Source organism: Callithrix jacchus, chromosome 12, assembly GCF_049354715.1.
Source record: "Callithrix jacchus isolate 240 chromosome 12, calJac240_pri, whole genome shotgun sequence".
Classification (NCBI taxonomy): Eukaryota; Metazoa; Chordata; class Mammalia; order Primates; family Cebidae; genus Callithrix; species Callithrix jacchus.
In genome coordinates, this window is record NC_133513.1 from 20356368 (window position 1) to 20376633 (window position 20266).

General features: G+C 45.6%; 1 protein-coding gene and 1 long non-coding RNA gene across 4 annotated transcripts in view; one reads left to right on the forward strand and one right to left on the reverse strand.

Annotated features, from left to right (window-relative positions):
• Positions 1-7905, reverse strand: part of SMG1 (SMG1 nonsense mediated mRNA decay associated PI3K related kinase) — a 113712-nt gene extending 105807 nt beyond the window's left edge. For all 3 annotated transcript variants that reach the window (XM_078344780.1, XM_002755938.7, XM_078344781.1), the window contains exon 1: positions 7420-7905. In XM_078344780.1, the coding sequence (XP_078200906.1) occupies positions 7420-7508 (89 nt within the window). In that variant the 5' untranslated portion in view covers positions 7509-7905. The remainder of the gene's footprint in view (positions 1-7419) is intronic.
• A 6200-nt stretch (positions 7906-14105) lies between these two features.
• The window catches only part of LOC128929197 (uncharacterized), a 33716-nt gene continuing 27555 nt past the window's right edge, over positions 14106-20266 (forward strand). The window contains exon 1 of the long non-coding RNA XR_008475263.2: positions 14106-14196. This is a non-coding gene — a long non-coding RNA (uncharacterized LOC128929197). The remainder of the gene's footprint in view (positions 14197-20266) is intronic.

The following is a 20266-nucleotide window of genomic DNA, read 5'->3' on the forward strand; positions in this document are numbered from 1 at the left end:
GGGAGCTGAGATTGTACCATGGCACTCCCACTGCCTGGGCAACAAGAGTGAAACTCCATCTCAAAAAAATAAAATGAAATAAAATATAATCACACTTAAACTATGATCCAAGGCCTATAAAAAGGTTCCCAACCCAGTGCTTCAGCTTCACCTCTTATGTGTAATATTCCTGATAAGTACCCAAATTCCTCGACACACCAGCAACTTACACCTGGCCTTATCCTGATTTTCTATTTTGGGGGGACATTCTCCCCTAAATTCACAAATTTTACAGACCAATTCCATCACGCCACTGCCCCATACTCAACTGTATAGTTTTCTCTCCTCTGACTCTGCATGTTTTCGTTCTTTTTTTTTTTTTCTTTGAGATGGAGTCTCACTCCATAGCCCAGACTGTAGGGTAATGGTGTGATCTCAGCTCACTGCAACCTCCTGGGTTCAAGTGATTCTCCTGCCTCAGCCTCCCAGGTAGCTGGGATTACAGGCGCCCACCACCATTTCCACCTCATTTTTGTATTTTTAATAGAGACAGGGTTTCGCCATGTTGGCCAGGCTGGTTTCAAACACCTAAAGTCAGGTGATCTGTCCGCCGTGGCCTCCCAAAGTGCTGGGATTACAGGCATGAGCCACCACGCCCTGCCGACTCTCCAGGTTTTCATACAAAATAAGGCCAGGTGTGGTGGCTCATGCCTATAATCCCAACATTTTCGCAGACCAAGCCAGGCAGATCACCTGAGGTCAGGAGTTCAAGACCAGCCTGTCCAACTTGGCAAAACCTCATCTCTACTATAAATACAAAATTAGCCAGGCGTGGTGGCAGGCGCCTGTAATTCCAGCTACTCAGGAAGCTTAGCCAGGAGAATCTGTTGCAAGATTCAGCCCTTGCACTCCATAGAGTGCATATATGTTGGCAATAGAACAAGACTCCGTCTCAAAAAAATAAGAAGAAAGGTATACTAAGAATTATATCACAAAATCCACATGCTCTTCCCCTTTACAAAGTCCTTTACTTACCTCCCATAATAACTTATAGCCTCTTAGAAGACAGTGATTGTACAAGTCATAAAAATCCTGGCTCTGGCTTGGTACAGTGGCTTATGCCTGTAATCCCAGCACACTGGGAGGCCAAGGCAGGCAGATACTCGAGGTCAGAAGTTCGAGACCAGTTAGTCAACATGGTGAAGCCCCATCGCTACTAAAAATACAAAAATTAGCCGGCCCTGGTGACATACACCTGTAGTCCCAGCTACTTGGGAGGCTGAGGCACACGAATGAATCACTTGAACCCAAACGGTGGAGGTTGTAGCAAGCCAAGATGGTGCCTGCACTCCAGCCTGGGAGACAGAGTAAAATACAACTAAAAGTAAAAATAAAAAAAGCCAGGCATGGTGTCACACACCTGTAATCCCAACTTTGAGAGGCAGAGGCAGGCAAACAGCCTAACATGGTGAAACCCCGTCTCTACTAAATACAAAAAAATTAGCGGGGCATGGTGGCAGCCTGTAATCTGAGCTACTTGGGAGACTGAGACAGGAGAATCACTTGTACAAAAAAAAAAAAAAAAGTTGGGATCGGGGGAAGGTTTAAATTAAAGATACAATTACTAAGTGTTTCATAAGGAATGTCTTATTTTATAATGAAATAGAGGCTTAACACCAGCCTGGGCAACATGGGGAGACCCCATCTCTACAAAAACTTAAAAAAAAAAGTTCACATGGCCAAGCATGGTGGCTCACTCCTGTAATCCCAGCACTTTGGGAGGCAAAGGAGGGAAGATCACTTGAGCCCAGGTGTTTAAGACCAGCCCAGGCAGCATGGCAAAATCCCATCTCTACAAAAATATAAAGTAGCCAAGCTTGGTGGGATGCACCTGTGGTCCCAGATATTGGGAGGCTGAGGCAGGAGGACGTCCCGAGCCTGGGAGGTGGAGGCTGCAGTGAGCTGAGATGGTGCCACTGCATTCCAACCTGGGCAACGGAGAGAGATTCTGTTTTAGAGAGAGAGAGAGAAGGCTGGGCACAGTGGCTTACACCTGCAATCCCAGCACTTTGGGAGGCCAAGGCGGGTGGATCACCTGAGGTCAAGAGTTCAAGACCAGTCTAGCCACATGGTGAAACCCTGTCTCTACTAAACATACAACGGGCATAGTGGCATGTGCCTGTAGTCCCAGCTACTTGAGAGGCTGAGAAAGGAGAATCACTTCAACCCGGAAAACGGAGGTTGCAATGAGCTACTACACTAAAGCCTGGGCAACAAGAGCAAGACTCAATCTCCACCCCCCACAAAAAAAAGAGAGAGCAAGAAAGAGAGAGAAAGGAAAAATAAATTAGCCAGGTGTGGTGGTATGCACCTGTGGTCCCAGCTACTTAGGAGGCTGAGGCAGGAGGATTCCTTGAACCCAAGAAGTTAAGGCTGCAGTGAGCAGTGATTCTACCACTATACTCCAGCCTGGGCAACACAGCGAGAGCATATCTCAAAAAATGAACAGGAAAGAAAAGAAAAAAAGAAGAGAAAGAAAAACATAAAAATAAACATTATTTTAGTTTTACTTTTTAGTTTATTATGAGTATTTTACTCTTCCTCAAGTAAAACAACGATACACAATTTGCAGAAATTTTCAGCTTTGAAATCCGTGGAACAGAACTGGTAATCACTGAATTCTACTTAACCAAAGTTCCATTTAAGATTAGGCTGGTGCGAAAGTAATTGCGGTTTTTGCCAATTACTTTTGCACCTAACTAACAGCTATAAAATATGTAACTTCACTTAATTTTATCCTTTATGTATGTCCCTAAATTATGCACCTATGAACATCAGACTTAGTACAGACTCATAAAGGGCTTAATAGACAACTCTGGTTTCAAAAATCCAGCTTCTCACGACATCAGACATAGCAGTATATGGCTTTTCTAATTTCACAACGCATTTCCATTTTCTGGTCTTTCACAATAGAAAATAAAGATGTGTGTACTTTTGAATAATTGGATTGATTTGTCTACATTCTACCAAAAACAGAAGGCGTTTTTTGTTTGCTTATTTGTTTTTGAGACAAAGTCTCACTCAGTTGCCCAGGCTGGAGTGCAGTGATACCATCTCGGCTCACTGTAACCTCCACTCCCCGGGTTCAAGCAATTGTCCTGCCTCAGCTTCCCTAGTAGATGGGACTATAGGCACACGCCACCATGTTTGGCTAATTTTTGTATTTTTAGTAGACGGGGTTTCACCACGTTGGCCAGGCTGATCTCCGACCTCATGATCCACTCACCTCAGCCTCCCAAGTTGCTGGGATTACAGGTGTAAGCCACCGTGCCTGGCCTGGAAGGTGTTTTCAATATACAGTGTCATCCTTTTAGAAGTATAGAAAGATTGTAAGTTTGGGCACAGCAAGACACCCAATATAGATCTATTACTAAACAAAAGAAATCAATTACACAAAAAATGTCCTAAGACCCCAAGTGTAGAAGAAAAATCTACTTGTTTTCTGTTGACTTCAATGCTTTCTCTTCTTTGTTGAATTAATCAATCTATTTGACTCCAACGTCAAATTAATCAATGTCACTTTGGAATATTAAAACGTACAATTTTGAATTACACATTTAATTTTAAAACACATCATTCTGATGCCAGGCACAGTGGCTCACGCCTGTAATCCCAGCACTTTGGGAGGCCAAGGCGGGCGAATGCGAAGTCAAGAGATAGAGACCATCTTGGCCAACATGGTGAAACTCTGTCCCTACAAAAATACAAAAATTAGCCAAGAGCGGTAGCACACACCTGTAGACTCAACTACTAGGGTGGCTGAGGTAGGAGATGCTTGAACCCGGGAGGTGGAGGCTGCTGTGAGCCAAGATCGTACCACTACACTCCAGTCTGGGCAACAAAAGTGCAAATTTCTGTCTCAAAAAAAAAAAGACAAAAAAAAAAAAAACACATCATTCTGATCTCTATCCTGATCGATACTAGCAGATTATCTTCCAAACTACAGTAGAAAAATGACAGATTTTAGCTATTGGCAATGATAGGTCATTTTTTATGGGAGAGGAGTAGAGAGACCAACCTCCGTAGGTCAGAATCCCTTTGTTCTAAGAAGCCACCACTCCTATTTCTTCAGATGGGGGAAAAAAAAAAACAAAAAAACAGAGGCATCCAGTGGCTCCCAAAACCTCAACTTTATGCTTGAGGGACCATAGATTTCAAGTAATACAATTGACCTAAGACCACTCATTTGCTTAACCTTTTTTTTTTTTTTTTTTTTTTGAGAAGTCTTGCTCTGCCACCCAGGCTAGAGTGCAATGGTGCTGCTCACTACAACCTCTGCCCCCAGAATTCAAATGATTCTCCTGCCTCAGCCTCCTGAGTAGCTGGGATTACAGGCATGTGCCACCACGCTTGGCACATTTTTTTCTTTTTAAGTTGAGATGGGTTTCACCATGTCAGTTGACCAGGCTAGTCTCAAACTCCCGACTTCAGGTGATCCACCTGCCTTGGCCTCCCAAAGTACTGGGAATACAAGTGTGAGCCACCGGGCTAAGGCTGCTTAACCATTCTTAAATGTTGATTTAGGTCGGTGGCTGGGGTGCGGTGGCTCACACCTGTAATCTCAACACTTTGGGAGGCTGAGGTGGGTGGATCACCTGAGGTCAGGAGTTCAAGACCAGCCTGGCCATCATGGTGAAACCCCATCTTTAAAAAAAAAAAAATGACTGAGAGTGCAGTGAATGAAAAGGAAGACTACAGCCAGTGCCATATAAATGCTTACTGTTAGAGGTATGCTTCTACGGAACATGGGTTTGCTCTGTTGCCATGACATTCATCTATTCAGCCACCTGGAACACTTCCTTGTCAGTATATGTGAAGTCTCATGTGTGGTCAAAAGCGACTCAACAGTCATTTTCCACACCAAGTGGTAAACTAACACTAAAAGAAACCAACCAGAGTTGCTTTTTCCAAAGCCTAAATCAGCCGGTGCGGTGATTTACACCTATAACCCCAGAACTCTGGGAGGCCAATCTGAGATCAGGAGTTTGAGACCAACCCTGTCTCTACTAAGAATACAAAAAAACTAGCCAGGCACCTGTAATCCCAGCTACTTGGGAGGCTGAGGCCGGAGAATCTCTCAAAACTGGGAGGCAGAGGCTACAGTGAGTTGAGATTGGGCCACTGCACTCCAGCCTGGGTGACAGAGAGCAAGACTCTATCTCAGAAAAAAAAAAAAAAGGCCTAAATCAAGGAAAGCACAACCAAAACACCAGGGAGGAAATTTTATATTAAAGGCAAAAAAAAAGTGTTTAATCAAACTTGTTTAGATGAGCCATAATAAACATGCTTCATTTGAAGATGTTCCAAACTTTCATTTAAGCAAGAAGGAAGATCAAGATCCATTCTGTCAGTTACCTAGAGTCTGTCATCTTTCTGAAGAGGGGACAGAATAACAACCTCAAATTTGACTAATGAAAATTTTTGACTTGGCAAACACCTGAGTATTTTTATTGACTAACAAATCAACTATGACAATCTTAGAAACAAATCAGATTATGCTACGGGGTAGGTCCACACTTCCCTGTTCCCTCTAAGAGAGGAGAAAACCAAATCTTTCCAAAAACTTGTTACTCCCAGTAACAAAAAGTATCTCACAGTAGCTCAACCAAGGCATTACATTCTGAAACTAAGTTCCTCCCTTCCCCCATTGCCCCTCCCCAGAGCCAAGACTTGAAAGAAACAACATGGATAATATTTATTAATAGCTCATGTACATATTCCATAACTACATAAGCCATTTGGCTTCATACCTGTCAGCAATGAAGTCAGGTGACCACAGCACGTGGTTGCAACTCTTCTCTATTTATTTAGAACTAAAAACTACAATTTATACTTTTCCAAAAGCTCTAGGACTATTTGAATGGCACTATTCCTCTTACTGAATTCTCTTATATACTATACTGATCACAATACTGAAAAAAAAAAATAGAAAATCCATTGTCAAATTCAAGTTCATTTACCACCTACTTTGTCAGATGCCAAAAAATAAAATCAAATTTGACACATTTCAATAAAAAGGCAAAACTAAAAATATCAATTATAGAAAAAATACTCTTAAAAATCAACTAAGTTTATTTAAAGCACTCACAAACAAGTGGTACAAGGCAAGACAAGGCTATAGCTATGAAACTTTTTTTACGACTAAACATCTCAATTCTAGACTCAGACACTAATTATTAAAGTCATCTAGTTATATAGTATTTGGGAAGGCATATTAAATAGACTAAGGGGTGTACCACCCATTAGCCAAAGATAATTTTATGGATTTTTCTAACAAGTCTTCAAATATTACATTCTAACATCTTACCAAATCATTTCCAAATACTACTGGAATTACATGTACCTATCAGGAAACCAAAGGACTTCCCAATAACCTGTGCATTCTACATTTATTTGGCCAGTTTCTGGACAATTATAATACAATTGTGCTCCAAAATAGGCGAGTTCCATGAATCAATTATCCCTAAAATATATTTATATACATTTAAGGAGTTCTCCTAAGCATTGAATTAAATTCCGAACAGACTCTGAATACAAGCATTTATTTAGTAAGAGAGGTTGGAATAAATCAGTGCTAAATTAGGCCCAACTACCCCCCAAAGGGATCAGAGAAAGACAGGAAAATTGCATTTATTTAAAAAGTTAATGTTCCTAATCTATCCAAATCTAAGCCCCCAAAACGGTCTGAGATCACATCCTCCATAAAAGAGGAAATTCTCTAGTCTTCTAAGCGGGTGCCAAAACAGTTCACTCAAGTGTCCAGGTATGAATTACGGTTCACCAGAGTAATTGGCCTTGCACTTAGGGAAAACTTCCATCTCCCAAGACCAGAGTGGGTCGATCCCATCAACAGTCACACAATGTCATTTCATGCTCCACTAATGAATGCCCTGCCTAAAGTCAGAGCAATGCCTTAGCTGGAGTTCTGTTTTGGTTTTTTTCAATATTAACACGTGGGGGTCACAGAAAGGAACACAGGTTAGAAGGTCTCTCACGTGGCGGCTGAAAGAGTGAGGCACCGAGGAAGTGAATGAGTAACAGGGAGGGGTCCCGGACTCGCAGGATCTTCCAGCTCAGGGTGGAGGGAAACGGTAACTGGAATGCCCCCCACCCCCGCCTCTTTCTCACCTCCTGGTCCCGACCCCAGGCCAGTGCCACCGCCCGGAGCCTGGGGCTGAAAAAGCAGGGAGGGGAGACACTTAGGCCTTGCCTCCCCGCGGCCTTCCTTCCCCAGCCGAGGCGGAGGAGACCCAGGAAGCCGCGCCCGGCTCCGTGGGGTGGAGGGCCTAGGCCGCGCCTCCCAGCCCGGCGGCCCTAGGCCTCGGCCTGCCAGAGGCGGAGCCCGGGAGGTCGGGGCTGGGGCCCGAGCCGGTCACCCACCTGGGTTGCCAGTCATTCCAGCTCCGCGGATATTTGGTGCCGCCGCCGCCGCCGCTGCTCAGCCGAGACCCCGGGGCTCTGCGGCTCATTACCTTCCCCGACACGACATGGCCAAGCGCCGCCGCCCAAAGAAGCGCGAGTCACCGCCCGAACCGGCCGCCGCCGACACCCCACTCCGGCCCGGGGCTGAGGAGGAAGCCGAAGAGAAGGAGGAGGAGGAGGAGGAGGAGAAGGAGGAGGAGGAGGAGTAGGAGGAGGAGGAGGAGGAGGCGGCGGAGGGCGGGGGAGGAGGACGGCCGTTCCGGGTTCCGCCTGAGCCAGCAGCGCAGGACGAGGAGGCGGGAGCGGCGCGGTGAGAAAGAGGCGGATGAAGGGGAGGCGACGTCTCTTCCAGGACCGTGCGCAGCCCACGACGCCGGAGCCCCGGAGGACGAGAACAGCGAGGAAGAGGCGGTGGCGGCTGCTTCTCAAGCTCACACAGCCACTGCTTCCCCGCCTCCCGGCTCCGCCCGCCGCGCCGCCGCTGCCGCACGGCATGCTGGGAGCGAGGGGTGGTGCCGACGCCCGCTGGGCCTGGGGAGATGGGCGGGGGGCCTGTCGGCGGGGGCGGGGTCGAGAGGGGTGGGGCCGATAGCAGATCGCCCCGCCCCCCATGTCCCCAGGCTCGTGGGAGGTGCCGAGGTTTGGGCACCGCGGTGACGAATCCTGGCACAGGGGATCTCCACTACCGCGGCCACACACTTTTCTCCCGGAAAGCACCGGATCCCCGGGGGCCGGGCAGTCAGGTGTAAATGCGGGTCCAATCAAAGACCTGCGGTTTCGGGGGCTGGTGCCCTGGCGTGCGCACGCACATAGGCGTGCCCTTGCATTCACGTGCGCCCGCCTTCCTTCGGTCTAGAGGGGAAAAAGTGAAAATAGTAAGATCGAGAGGTGGATATCCACCTTTCCAGCCTCCACCTGAAATGTGCCCATCGAGTCCTGGCACCTTCTACTATTTCTTCACAATGAAAAAAATTAAATGATAGAAGGAAAGGGAGTACCGACGACCACTAAGCCCTGTCCTCTGCAATGTGAAATGTGCTTTGAAGTCCTCTCACCCTGACGCTTGGCCGCCTTCTGCAGGAGAAAGATGCTGGGGGGCGGGCGAAGTGGCTCAGGCGTGTAATCCCAACACTTTGCAAGGCCGAGGTGGGTGGATCACTTGAGGTCAGGAGTTCGAAACCATCCTGGCCAACATGGGGAATCCCTGTCTCTACTGGAAATACAAAAATTACCCGGGCATGGTGGTAGATGATTGTAATCCCAGCTACTTGGGAGGCGAAAAAAAAGAAGCTGGATAGAGGAGGCATACCTGACCCTCTGCCCCCTGACATTGCCCCCTGGGAAAAAAATTTCCTAAAGCATCTGATGTATAATGTGAATGCATACACATACACTTTATTTATGTATTTATTTGAGACGGAGTCTTACTCTGTCGCCCAGGCTGGAGTGCAGTGGCACGATCTCGGCTCACTGCAATCTCTGCCTCACGAGTTCAAGCAATTCTCTGCCTCAGCCTCCCGAGTAGCTGAGATTACAGGCACCCGCCACCACGCCCGCTAATTTTTTTTGTATTTTTAGTAGAGATGGGGTTTCACCATCTTGGCCAGTCTGGTCTTGAACTCCTGACCTCAGGTGATCCACCTGCCTCGGCCTCCCATAGTGCTGGGATTACAGGCATGAACCACCATATTCAGCTTTTTTTTTTTTTTTTTTTGAAACAGAGTCTTACTCTGTCACCCAGGCTAGAGTGCAATGGTGCAATCTCCGCTCACCGCAACCTTCGCCTCCCAGGTTCAAGCGATTCTCCTGCCTCAGCCTCTTGAGTAGCTGGGAGTACAGGCATGCCATGGGCCTCCATGCCCAGCTAATTTTGTATTTTTAGTAGAGACGGGTTTCACCGTGTTAGTCAGGCTAGTCTCCAATTCCTGACCTTAGGTGATCCGCCCGCCTTGGCCTCCTAAAGTGCTAGGATTACAGGTGTGAGCCACCGCACCCGGCCTGCATACACATTTTTTAAAAGGTGGGCTCAGAAGCTCCTCGAACAAGTGTCTAAAAACCCTATTTGCATGAGGAGTCTTAACCTATCTTTTTTTTTTTTTAGAGACGGGGTCTCGCTCTGTTGCCCAGGCTGGAATGCAGTGGCTATTCACAGGCGCGATCCCACTACTTATCAGCACTGGAGTTTTGACCTGCTCCGTGTCTGACCTGGGCCGGTTCACCCCTCCTTAGGCAACCTGGTGGTCCCCCGCTTCCAGGAGGTCACCGTATTGATGCCGAACTTAGTGCAGACACCCAATCGGCATAGCACACTACAGCCCAGAACTCCTAGGCTCAAGCGATCCTCCCACCTCAGCCTCTGGAGTAGCTGGGACTGCAGGCATGAGCCACCGCGCCCAACTTGACCTACCATTTTATGTTGCAAAGAAAGCATTTTTATACTTCACTTGTATAATCAAAAATTCTTACCAAAAGTACTTGAAGATTATGAGGAGTTGATACTTCCACACACATGCATACTCCCTCCACCTTGGGCTCCTTGCTTATGGCCACCAATCCCTCACTACGGGAGGATTCTGCCTGTTCTAAATGATGGGGACTACAAAAAATAGCCGGCGTGGTAGTGCATGCCTGTGGTCCCAGGAACTCAGGAGGGTGAAACAGGAGGATGACTTGAGTCCAGGAGGTCGAGGCTGCAGTGACCTATGATCCTGCCACAGCACTCCAGCCTGAGTGGCAGAGGGAAGGAAGGGAAGGAGGAAGGAAGGCAGGGAGAAGGGAAGAAGAAAGAGAAAAGGCTGGTCGGCTGGGCACGGTGGCTCACGCCTGTAATCCAAGCACTTTGGGAGGCCGAGGCGGGCGGATCATGAGGTCAAGAGATCAAGACCATCCTGGTCAACATAGTGAAACCCCGTCTTTACTAAAAAATACAAAAATTAGCTGGGCGTGGTGGCGAGCGCCTGTAGTCCCAGCTACTCGGGAAGCTGAGGCAGGAGAATTGCTTGAACCCGGGAGGTGGAGGTTGCAGTGAGCCAAGATCGCGCCACTGCACTCCACCCTGGTGCCTGGCAACAGAGCGAGACTCTGTCTCAAAAAAGAAAAAAAGAGAGAGAGAGAGAAGGCGGGTCACACCTGAATCCCAGCACTTTGGGAGGCCGAGGTGGGTGGAACCCTTAAGATCAGAAGACTAGCCTGGCCAACATGGTAAAACCCCGTCTCTGCAAAAAAATACAAATATTAGCGAGGCATGGTAGCGCACACCTGTAGTCCCAGCTAATCGGGAAAGCTGAGAAGTGAGAACTGCTTGAACCTGGGAGTCAGAGGTTGCAGCAAGCCAAAATCATGCCAATGAACTCCAGCCTGGATGACAGAGCAAGACTCTGTTTAAAAAGAAAAGAAAGCCATCTGAGTGTGGTGGTTCATGCTTGTAATCCCAATAATGGGAGGCAGAGACTGGAAGATCCTCAAGTTCGGGAGTTGTAGACCAGCCTGAGCAACATAGTGAGACCCAATCCCTACAAAAAATTAAAAAAATTTTTTTCAATTAGACGAGTAAGAAATTGCTTGAGTGCCGGGCCCAGTGGCTCACACCTGTAATCCCAGCACTTTGGGAGGCTGAGGTGGGCAGATCACTTGAAGTCAGGAGTTCAAGACCAACCTGACAAATGTGGAGAAACCCTGTCTCTACTAAAAGTACAAAATAAGCCGGGCGTGGTGGCACATACCTATAATCCCAGCTATGTGGTCCTGAGGCTGAGGCAGAAGAATCGCTTGAACCTGGGAGGTGGAGGTTACAGTGAGTGGAGATTGGGCCATCTCTGTCTCAAGAAAAAAAAAAAGAAAAGAAATTGCTTGAGCAACTGGGCACCTCTCTGGCACTACCTTTCTTTCTTTTTCTTTATTAGTCAAAATATTATTCAACTAAGCATGTGAACGTGGAGACTGTACCTGTGATCCCAATTATTTAGGTGGCTAAGGTGGGAGAATTGCTTGAGCCGAGGAGTTTCAGGCTGATGTGAGCCATAATGGTGCCTCTGCACTCCAGCCTGGGCAAGATGAGACTGTTTCCTAAGGGGAATGGAAAAAAAGCACTCCGATTGTGGCAGATTTCCTCAGGATAGATTCCCAGAGGTGGAATTATTGGGGAAAAGGCTATTAACGATTTTAAGTCTTTGGATACAGACTGTTAAGTTCCTTTCCAGGAAGTTTCTGCCAATGATACTCTGATACCTTCTGTGTCCTCACACCACCCTTTGTCAACACTGAGTGTTTTTGAGGGTTAATTATTTCTATGTTAGAAGTTAAGACCGGGAGCGGTGGCTCAAGCCTGTAATCCCAGCACTTTGGGAGGCTGAGGCGGGTGGATCACGAGGTCAAGAGATCAAGACCATCCTGGTCAACATGGTGAAACCCCGTCTCTACTAAAAATACAAAAAATTAGCTGGGCATGGTGGCGCATGCCTGTAATCCCAGCTACTCGGGAGGCTGAGGCAGGAGAATTGCCTGAACCCAGGAGGCGGAGGTTGCAGTGAGCCGAGATCACGCCATTGCACTCCAGCCTGGGTAACAGCAGCAAAACTCTGTCTAAAAAAAAAAAACTAAGAAATTGCTTGAGGTGGGGAGCAGTGGCTCACACCTGTAATCCCAGCACTTTGGGAGGGTGGCATGGGAGAATCACTTGAGCCCAGGAGGTGGAGGTTGCAGTGAGCCTAGATCATGCCACTGCACTCCAGCCTGGGGTACAGAGTGAGACTCTATCTCAATAAAATAACATTTAAATTTAAATCAAACATGAGCAACTCTCATAACTTCCAATATTTTTTTCTTCTTCCTTTTGGTGATTCTGCCTCTGTGGTTCCATTAGGATTTTCCCCCTCCATTTCAGTCATGAGAACCAAGTTTTTGTTCCTGAAACACACCAAGCCTTTCTGGCCTCTGGATTTTTGCACTTGCTGTTCCCTCTGCCTGGAATGCCTTTCCTGCAGGTGTTCCCTCAGAGTTGGAACTAGCAAAGTGACAGGTGATGGAGTTGCTGAGGGTGCAAAATTTAAGGAGGCACCTACTCCCAGCATCATGCAAAAGCCAACTTTGCATTTGCACAAGCCTGCAAGTGAGTCCCTCCTTAAATTTGAAGCTCTACTGCAATCCCAGCTACTCAAGAGGCTGAGGCAGGAGAATTACTTGAACCTGGGAGGCAGAGGTTGCAGTGGGCCAAAACCAAGCCATTGTACTCTAGCCTGGACAACAGAGTGAAAATCTGTCAAAAAATAATGTGTGTGTGTGTGTGTGTGTTTGAAGCTCTCGGCACCACATTTGCCTTACCCTGGCCCCTGCCCTGATTTTCCTGGCCTGTCTCATCTCTTCAGACAAGTTTACCTTGACCTCCCTGCCCAAAAAAGCTGGCTAGTGCCCTTTCCAGGTACTCTCTGTCACACACCCTATTTCTTTCCTTGGTAGTACGCAGCACCATCTGCAAGTATTGGCCTTCTTTGCACATTTCGTATCCATCCAACCCTTAGGATATGAACTTGCAAAAGCAAAGATCACATCTATCTCAGCCCTACCTCCTCTATCCCCAGCACACAGCACAGCACCTGACCACAGGAAGCACTCAAGAAATGTGAGGAATGAAAGGGAAATTATCTAAAATAAGGATCAAGATCGATACAGAAGTATTCATCTCACTTTTACTTATTAATAGCAAAACAAAAAGAAAAAGAAAAACACACCTGGAAATTATACTAATGCCCAACAATAGGAAACTGATTAGGAGGCAGTACATTCAGAGCTGAAATTTTCTTTTCTTTTTTTTTGTTTTTGTTTTTGTTTTTTGTTTTTTGTTTTTTTGAGATGGAGTATCGCTCTTGTTGCCTAGGCTGGAGGGCAATGGCACAATCTCAGCTCACCACAACCTCCAGCTCCCAGGTTCAAGTGATTCTCTCGCCTCAGCCTCCCAAGTAGCTGGGATCATAGGCATGCACCCACCATGCCTGGCTTATTTTGTATTTTTAATAGAGACAGCGTTTCTCTTTTTTTTTTTTCAGACAGGGTTTCTCTATGTTGGTCAGGCTGGTCTCAAACTTTCCACCTCAGGTGGTCTCTCAGCCTCGGGCTCCCAAAGTGCTGCAACTATAAGCGTGAGCCACAACGCCCCACCAAGACTTTTTAATGAAATTGGAAAAGTATTATGCTAACATGCTAAACAAACAAACCAAAAAAAGCATGAGATTAAAAAACAGGGAGGCTGAGGCAGAATTGCTTGAACCTGGAAGGTGGAGTTTGCAGTAAGCTGAGATCACGCCATTGCACTCCAGCCTGAGCAACAAGAGCAAAACTCCCTCTAAAAAACAAATAAACACTTGCTATGATCTCAACTTAATTTTTAAAAAATGAAAAATATTGTGGGTCTGGTCACAGTGGCATACGCCTGTAATCCCAGCCCTTTGGGAGGCCAAGGCAGGTGGATCACCTGAGGTCAGGAGTTCAAGACCAGCCTGGCCAACATGGTGAAACCTTGTCTCTACTAAAAATACAAAAATAAGCTAGGCATGGAGTCACACGCCAGTAATCCCAGCTATTCAGGAGGCTGAGGCGGGAAGATCACGTGAACCAGGGAGGCAGAGGTTGCAGTGAGCCAGGGCCAGTGCACTCCAGCTTGGGGAACAAACTGACACTCCAACTCAAGAAAAACAAGAAACACACAAAAAGTAGAGGGAGGAGTTCACAGAGAAAAAGAAGGTAATATATTACATTTACCTACTCTTTCAAACCTGTGATAAATGGAATCATGGGTGATGTTTTTTTTCTCTGCTTCTTGCTAGTTTCCTAATGTAGAAGTGGTATTTGTAAAACAAAAATGTAAAAAGCTAAAAGTAAGCATTCAATAAACAGGTGTTGAATGAATGAATAGAGAATGAATACTCAGGGTGTGGCAGTGACTCAGACAGACCAGTTGAGTAAACTTAGGCCAAGACATTAAGTCTTAGCTCTAATAATAGTGACCAGCTCGGACCAGGTGCTCATTCCTGTAATCCCAGCACTTTGGGAGTCTGAGGCAGGTGGATCACAAGGTCAGGAGGTCTAGACCATCCTGTCTAACACGTGAAACCCCATCTGTACTAGAAATAGAAAAAATTAGCTGGGGGTGGTGGCACGCTCTTTCCATCTCAAAAAAAAAAAAAAATAGTGACCAATTCTACCTAATGTTCATTGAGCATTTTAATTTAATTTTTTTGTGTGTGTTTTTAGTGGAGACAGGGTTTTACCATGTTGGCCAGGCTGGTCTTGAACGCCTGACCTCAGGTCATCTGCCCACCTCAGTCTCCCAAAGTGCTGGGATTACAGGCGTGAGGCACCACACTCACCCTTTACTGAGCATTTACTAACACAAAAGCACTCGGTCAAATGGTCAATATGAGTTACTTGGAATTCTCCAAAACCATGAGGTAGGTATCAATGTGGCATTTTACACTTTGGGGCTGTGATATCAAGAGAAGCTAGCTCCCTGCCCAAGGTCACCCAGCTGGTAGCAGGCAGGGCCAGGAAGGGAATGTCACAGGCAGAGACATTTGGCCCCAACTCCACATTCGTCAAAGGCATCAGATTTAGACCTTTGACGTGATCGCTTAGAGAGGTTATACCCAGAATCCCAAAGACACACACACAGGAAGGAAGTCTAAAGTTAAAAAATTGTGTCTCATTACCAGCTCACATACCTATAGAGGCTGTGCATTCATACTCCCTAATAAATTATATATTATTACCTGGTGAATACGTAATTATATGGCTTCATAGTTTGTTTCCCCTTGTGTTAAAAGTGTTCAAAACATTAAAAAAGGAAATAAACTACACTAGAAAATTTGCTGTTTGCTATTTCTTAAATTTTTGATACACTCAGCCTCAAAAACTGTCAGTAACCTTATCTTAACTTCTAAAAGTCCTTCCAGTAAGGATTCGAACACAAACCAACCCCAGGGTTCTTAATCACCAGGATTTTCCTAGAAATCTTCCAAATTTCCTAGAGAGACACTGTACTGACATTTATTCCCTAAGTAAACAAAAGAGAATTCTCTCTTTCCTTTTCTTTCGACCCTATATCTGGCCCAGGATTAACTCCCGTAGGGAACCAAGAAGTGAGGAACTTTATTCTCAATCAGGAGACTCAAGTTATACGGGTGATTTTTAAAATGCAATCTTAAAAGCAAATCCACATCATAGAGACATTAAAGCAGATTTTTCAAAAAGAAAAACAGCAGCCTTCCTGTTCCTGCTCCCAGCTAGAAAATCTTTGTCACAGGTCAGGCTCCCTCAGTAAGGGCTATTTTTATAGTGAGTTTTCAAGTTGGTGCAAGAGGAATTTGGCTGGGAAACCTCATGACACATTTGAAATCTCCACTTGGACAGTCTCAGCTTGAGGCAGGGGCCAAAATTCTATGAATCAGGGCCCAAGACGTGCTGCCTAGTGGCTTGTGAGTTCTTTCAATAATGAAATAGGAAGCCAGTGATGCTCATCTTAAGCTATTTGTAACTTATACATTGAATAAAACAAGAAAGTGAAATTCACCCATGTTTGGCCGTGAGCCGCCCAAGTACTGGCATGGTCATTTTTTTTTTTTTTTAATTTTTTATTTGATTATAGGTTTTGGGGTACATGAGCAGAGCATGCGAGACAGTTGTGTAGGTACACACATGGCAGTGTGCTTTGCTTTTCTTCTCCCCTTCACCCACATTTGGCATTTCTCCCCAGGCTATCCCTCCCCACCTCCCCTCCCACTGGCCCACCCTGGCATGGTCATTTTAATGAAACTAACTCCTTTGCTCTCTCTGATTAATTCATTACTAGGGATATATGTAAATAAAATGCAAAATTAAGTAAATAAAATCTCCAGCAGCAAGTTACTGCCCTCTGTTGTTTATACAGTTATTATTTAACATTTTGCTTTTTTTTTTTTTTTTTTTAAATAAGACAGGGTTTCACCATGTTGGTCAGGCTGGTCTTGAACGCCCAACCTCAGGTGATCCACCCGTCTTGGCCTCCAAAGTGCTTGGATTACAGGCATGAGCCACCGCGCCTGGACAACGTTTTAAAAAAGATATCCTGTGTATGTCCCTTTTCTGTCCCTAGTAAAGTCTTTCTGAATAATTGGATTGTATGGAGTTTAAATTCTTGTAAAAAAAATTTTTTTAATCTAATTTATTTATTTATTTTGAAACAACCTTATAAGACTGGCTAATTTTTATATTTTTGGTAGAGATAGAATTTTACCATGTTGCCCAGGCTGATCTCAAACTCCTGGGCTCAAGTCATACACCTGCTTCAGCCTCCCAAAGTGCTGGGATTACAGGTGTGAGATACCATGCCTGGCCTTGGAGGCAAAACCTTTGCTTTGAATGCTAACTACAAGTATTTTCTGGCCAGAGGTATTTCATCTTCTTCTTTCTTTTTTTTTTTTTTTTTTTTGTGACAGAGTTTTGCTCTTATGGCCCAGGCTGGCGTGCAATGGCTCGATCTCAGCTCACCGAAACCTCTGCCTCCCGGGTTCAAATGATTCTCCTGCCTCAGCCTCCCGAGTAGCTGGGATTACAGGCATGCACCACCACTCCCGAGTAGTTTTTTTTTTTTTTTGTATTTTTAGTGGAGTCGGAGTTTCTCCATGTTGGTCAGGCTGGTCCCAAACTCCTGACCTCAGGTGATCCGCCGGCCAAAGTGCTGGGATTACGGGTGTGAGCCACCGCGCCTGGCCTCATCTTCCTTTATATCTCTGGCTTTAAGTAGGACCCAGTAGAATTGTAGCCTTCTGTTTCTTCCTCATGTTACTGTTTTTAAGAAAGAATGTTATATTTTATTTAATTTGTATAAATACATGGGGTATAAGTGCAACTTTGTTACATGAGTAGATTGCCTAGTGGTTAAGTTAGGCCTTTAAGAGTCTCCATTACCTGAAAAACATACATTGTACCCATTAAGTAATTTATCATCATACATTGTACCCATTAAGGAATTTCCCATCATCCACACCCCTCCTATCCCCTCACTGTTATAAGGAGTCTCCATTGTCTATCCTTTCACTCTTTATGTCCGGGGTCAGGCATGGTGGCTCATGCCTGTAATTTTAGCACTTTGGGAGGCTGAGGCAGGTGGATCACCTAAGGTCAGGAGTTTGAGACTAACCTAGCCAACATGGTGAAACCCATTCTCTACTAAAAAACAAAAATTAGTGGGGCATGGTGGCGGGCATCTGTAATCCCAGCTACTGGGGAGGCTGAGGCAGGAGATTTGCCTGAACCCCAGAAGGCAGAGGTTGCAGTGAGCCAAGATCACGCCATTGCACTCCAGCCTGGATGACAAAAGCTAAAGATTGTCTCAAAGAAAAAAAAAAAAGGCAGGGTTCTTGCTGTGTTGCCCAAGCTAGTCTCAAGCAACTTTCCCATCTCGACCTCCCAAAGTGTGGAGATTATAAACGTGAGCCTATGCAGCTGGCCCTTATTCCTATTTGATAGGTGCAGGTGAATCACACACACGCACACACAAAGTTAAACTTGTAATACCTGATTAACTTTTTTTTTTTTTTGAGAGGCAGCCTTACTCTATTGCCAGGCTAGAGTACAGCGGCATGACCTCACCTCACTGCAACCTCCACCTGCCAGGTTTGAGCGATTCTCCTGCTTCGGCATCCCAAGTAGCTAGGACTACAGGCACGTGCCACCACGCCTGACTAATTTTTTAGTAGAGCCAGGGTTTCACCATGTTAGCCAGGCTGGTCTTGAGCTCTTGACCTCGTGATCTGCCATCTCCACATCCCAAACTGCTGGGATTACAGGTTTGAGCCACCATGCCTCCCAAGTTTAACTTTTTTTTTTTTTTAGATAGGGTCTTGCTTTGTCACCCAGGCTAGAGAGCAGTGGTGAGATCTCAGATCACTACAACTTCCACCTCCTGGGTTTAAGCAGTTCTCCTGCCTCCGCCTCCCAAGTAGCTGGGATTACAAGTGCCCATCAGCCCACCTAATTTTTGTATTTTTAGTAGAGACAGGGTTTCACCACCTTGGCCAGGCTGGACTCGAAATCCCGTCCTTGTGATCTACCTGCCTCAGCCTCCCAAAGCGTTGGGATTACAGGCGTGAGCCACCACACCCAGCTGAAGTTTAAATCTTTATTTATAAATAAATCTCTTTATAAATAAAGCGTTAAAGAGACTACCAAATAAAGGAAGGATAAATATTTCACTTCAGAGCTTCCTGTTGAAATACAATCATTTAGCTTCTTTCAGGCACTGCAAATGATTTAAATCTTTTTATTGAAGAAATCATTTGCAGTGCCCAAAAATGGAGGCAAATGGAGGCTTATTCCATAAAGTGATTTGTACTATAATAATTTGAAGGTCACACTGCTTGGCATGGCGTTTGCACCATCCCCCAGGCATACCACCTCTCAGGGGACCCTCCCCGCTGGGCCCTGGAAGAGGCTTCTCAGATAAACTAGGACTTGAGGTAGCTTTTATATGAAGGGGAGCAGATGGCCGAGTATTACATCACCTTGGGTAAGGAAAACAGGGATATGAAAATAATAGGATTATAGAAAAATAATAGTCTAATCTCCAAATTATCCACAAGCATTGGGGAAGTGTTTGCTCCCAGCAAACACCAGGAATGGAAGGGAACTAACAGAAGCCTAGCTCTGTGTTACCCAATTTAAAAGCAGATACCATCTTTTTCACCATTTTTGTCAAAGTACTAAGAATTTCACTATGAATTTTAATTATACTTATTTCTTTCTCTTTTTCTGAAGACATATTTGATCCAGTTTTTCTTTTTCTTTTTTTGAAGACTTTTTCTCTTTCTTTCTTTTCTTTTTCTTTTTTTTTCTTTTGACGTAGTCTCAGTCTCTCACTCAGGCTGGAGAGCAGTGGCCCGATCTCAGCTCACTGCAACCTCCACCTACCAGGTTTAAGCAATTCTCTTGCCTCAGCTTCCTGAGTAGCTGGGATTACAGGAAACTGCTTCCATGCCCAGCTAATAATGTAGTCTTAGTAGAGTCGGGAGTTTACTATGTTGGTCAGGCTAGTCTCGAACTCCTGACCTCAGGTGATCCCCTCCCACCTCAGCCTCCCAGAATGCTGGGATTACAAGCATGAGCCACTATGCCCAGCCTCCCTTCCTTTCTTTCTTTTATTTTCTTTCTTTTTTTTTTTGTTTTGAGACAGGGTCTTGCTCTATTACCCAGATTGAGGTGCAGTGGTGCAATTACAGCTCACTGTCATTTGACCTTCTGGTCACAAGTGATCCTCTCACCTCAGCCTTCCGAGTAGCTGGGACTACAGATATGTGCCACCGCAATGGGCTAGTTGTGCATTTTTTTGTTTTTTGAGACAGAGTTTCATTCTTGTTGCCCAGGCTGTAGTGCAATAGGGTGATCATGGCTCATTGCAACCTCCACCTCCCAGCATCAGGCAATTCTCCTGCCTAAGCCTCCCAAGTAGCTGAGATTACAGGCATGCGCCACCCCACCTGGCTTCTTTCGTGTTTTAGTAGAGATGGGGTTTCTCTATGTTGGCCAGGCCGGTCTCAAAACTCCTGACCTCAGGTGATGTGCCCATCTCAGCCTCCCAAAGTACTGGGATTACAGGCATGAGCCATGGTGCTCAGCCTTTTTTTTTTTTTTTTTTTGCGAGGGGGTTGGGGGAGTAGAGTTGGGAGTCTTTCTATGTTGCCTAGGCTGATCTCAAACTCCTGGTCTTAAGCAATCTTTTTACCTCCCAAAGAGCTTGGATTACACACATGAACCGTTACACCTTATCTATAATAATTTA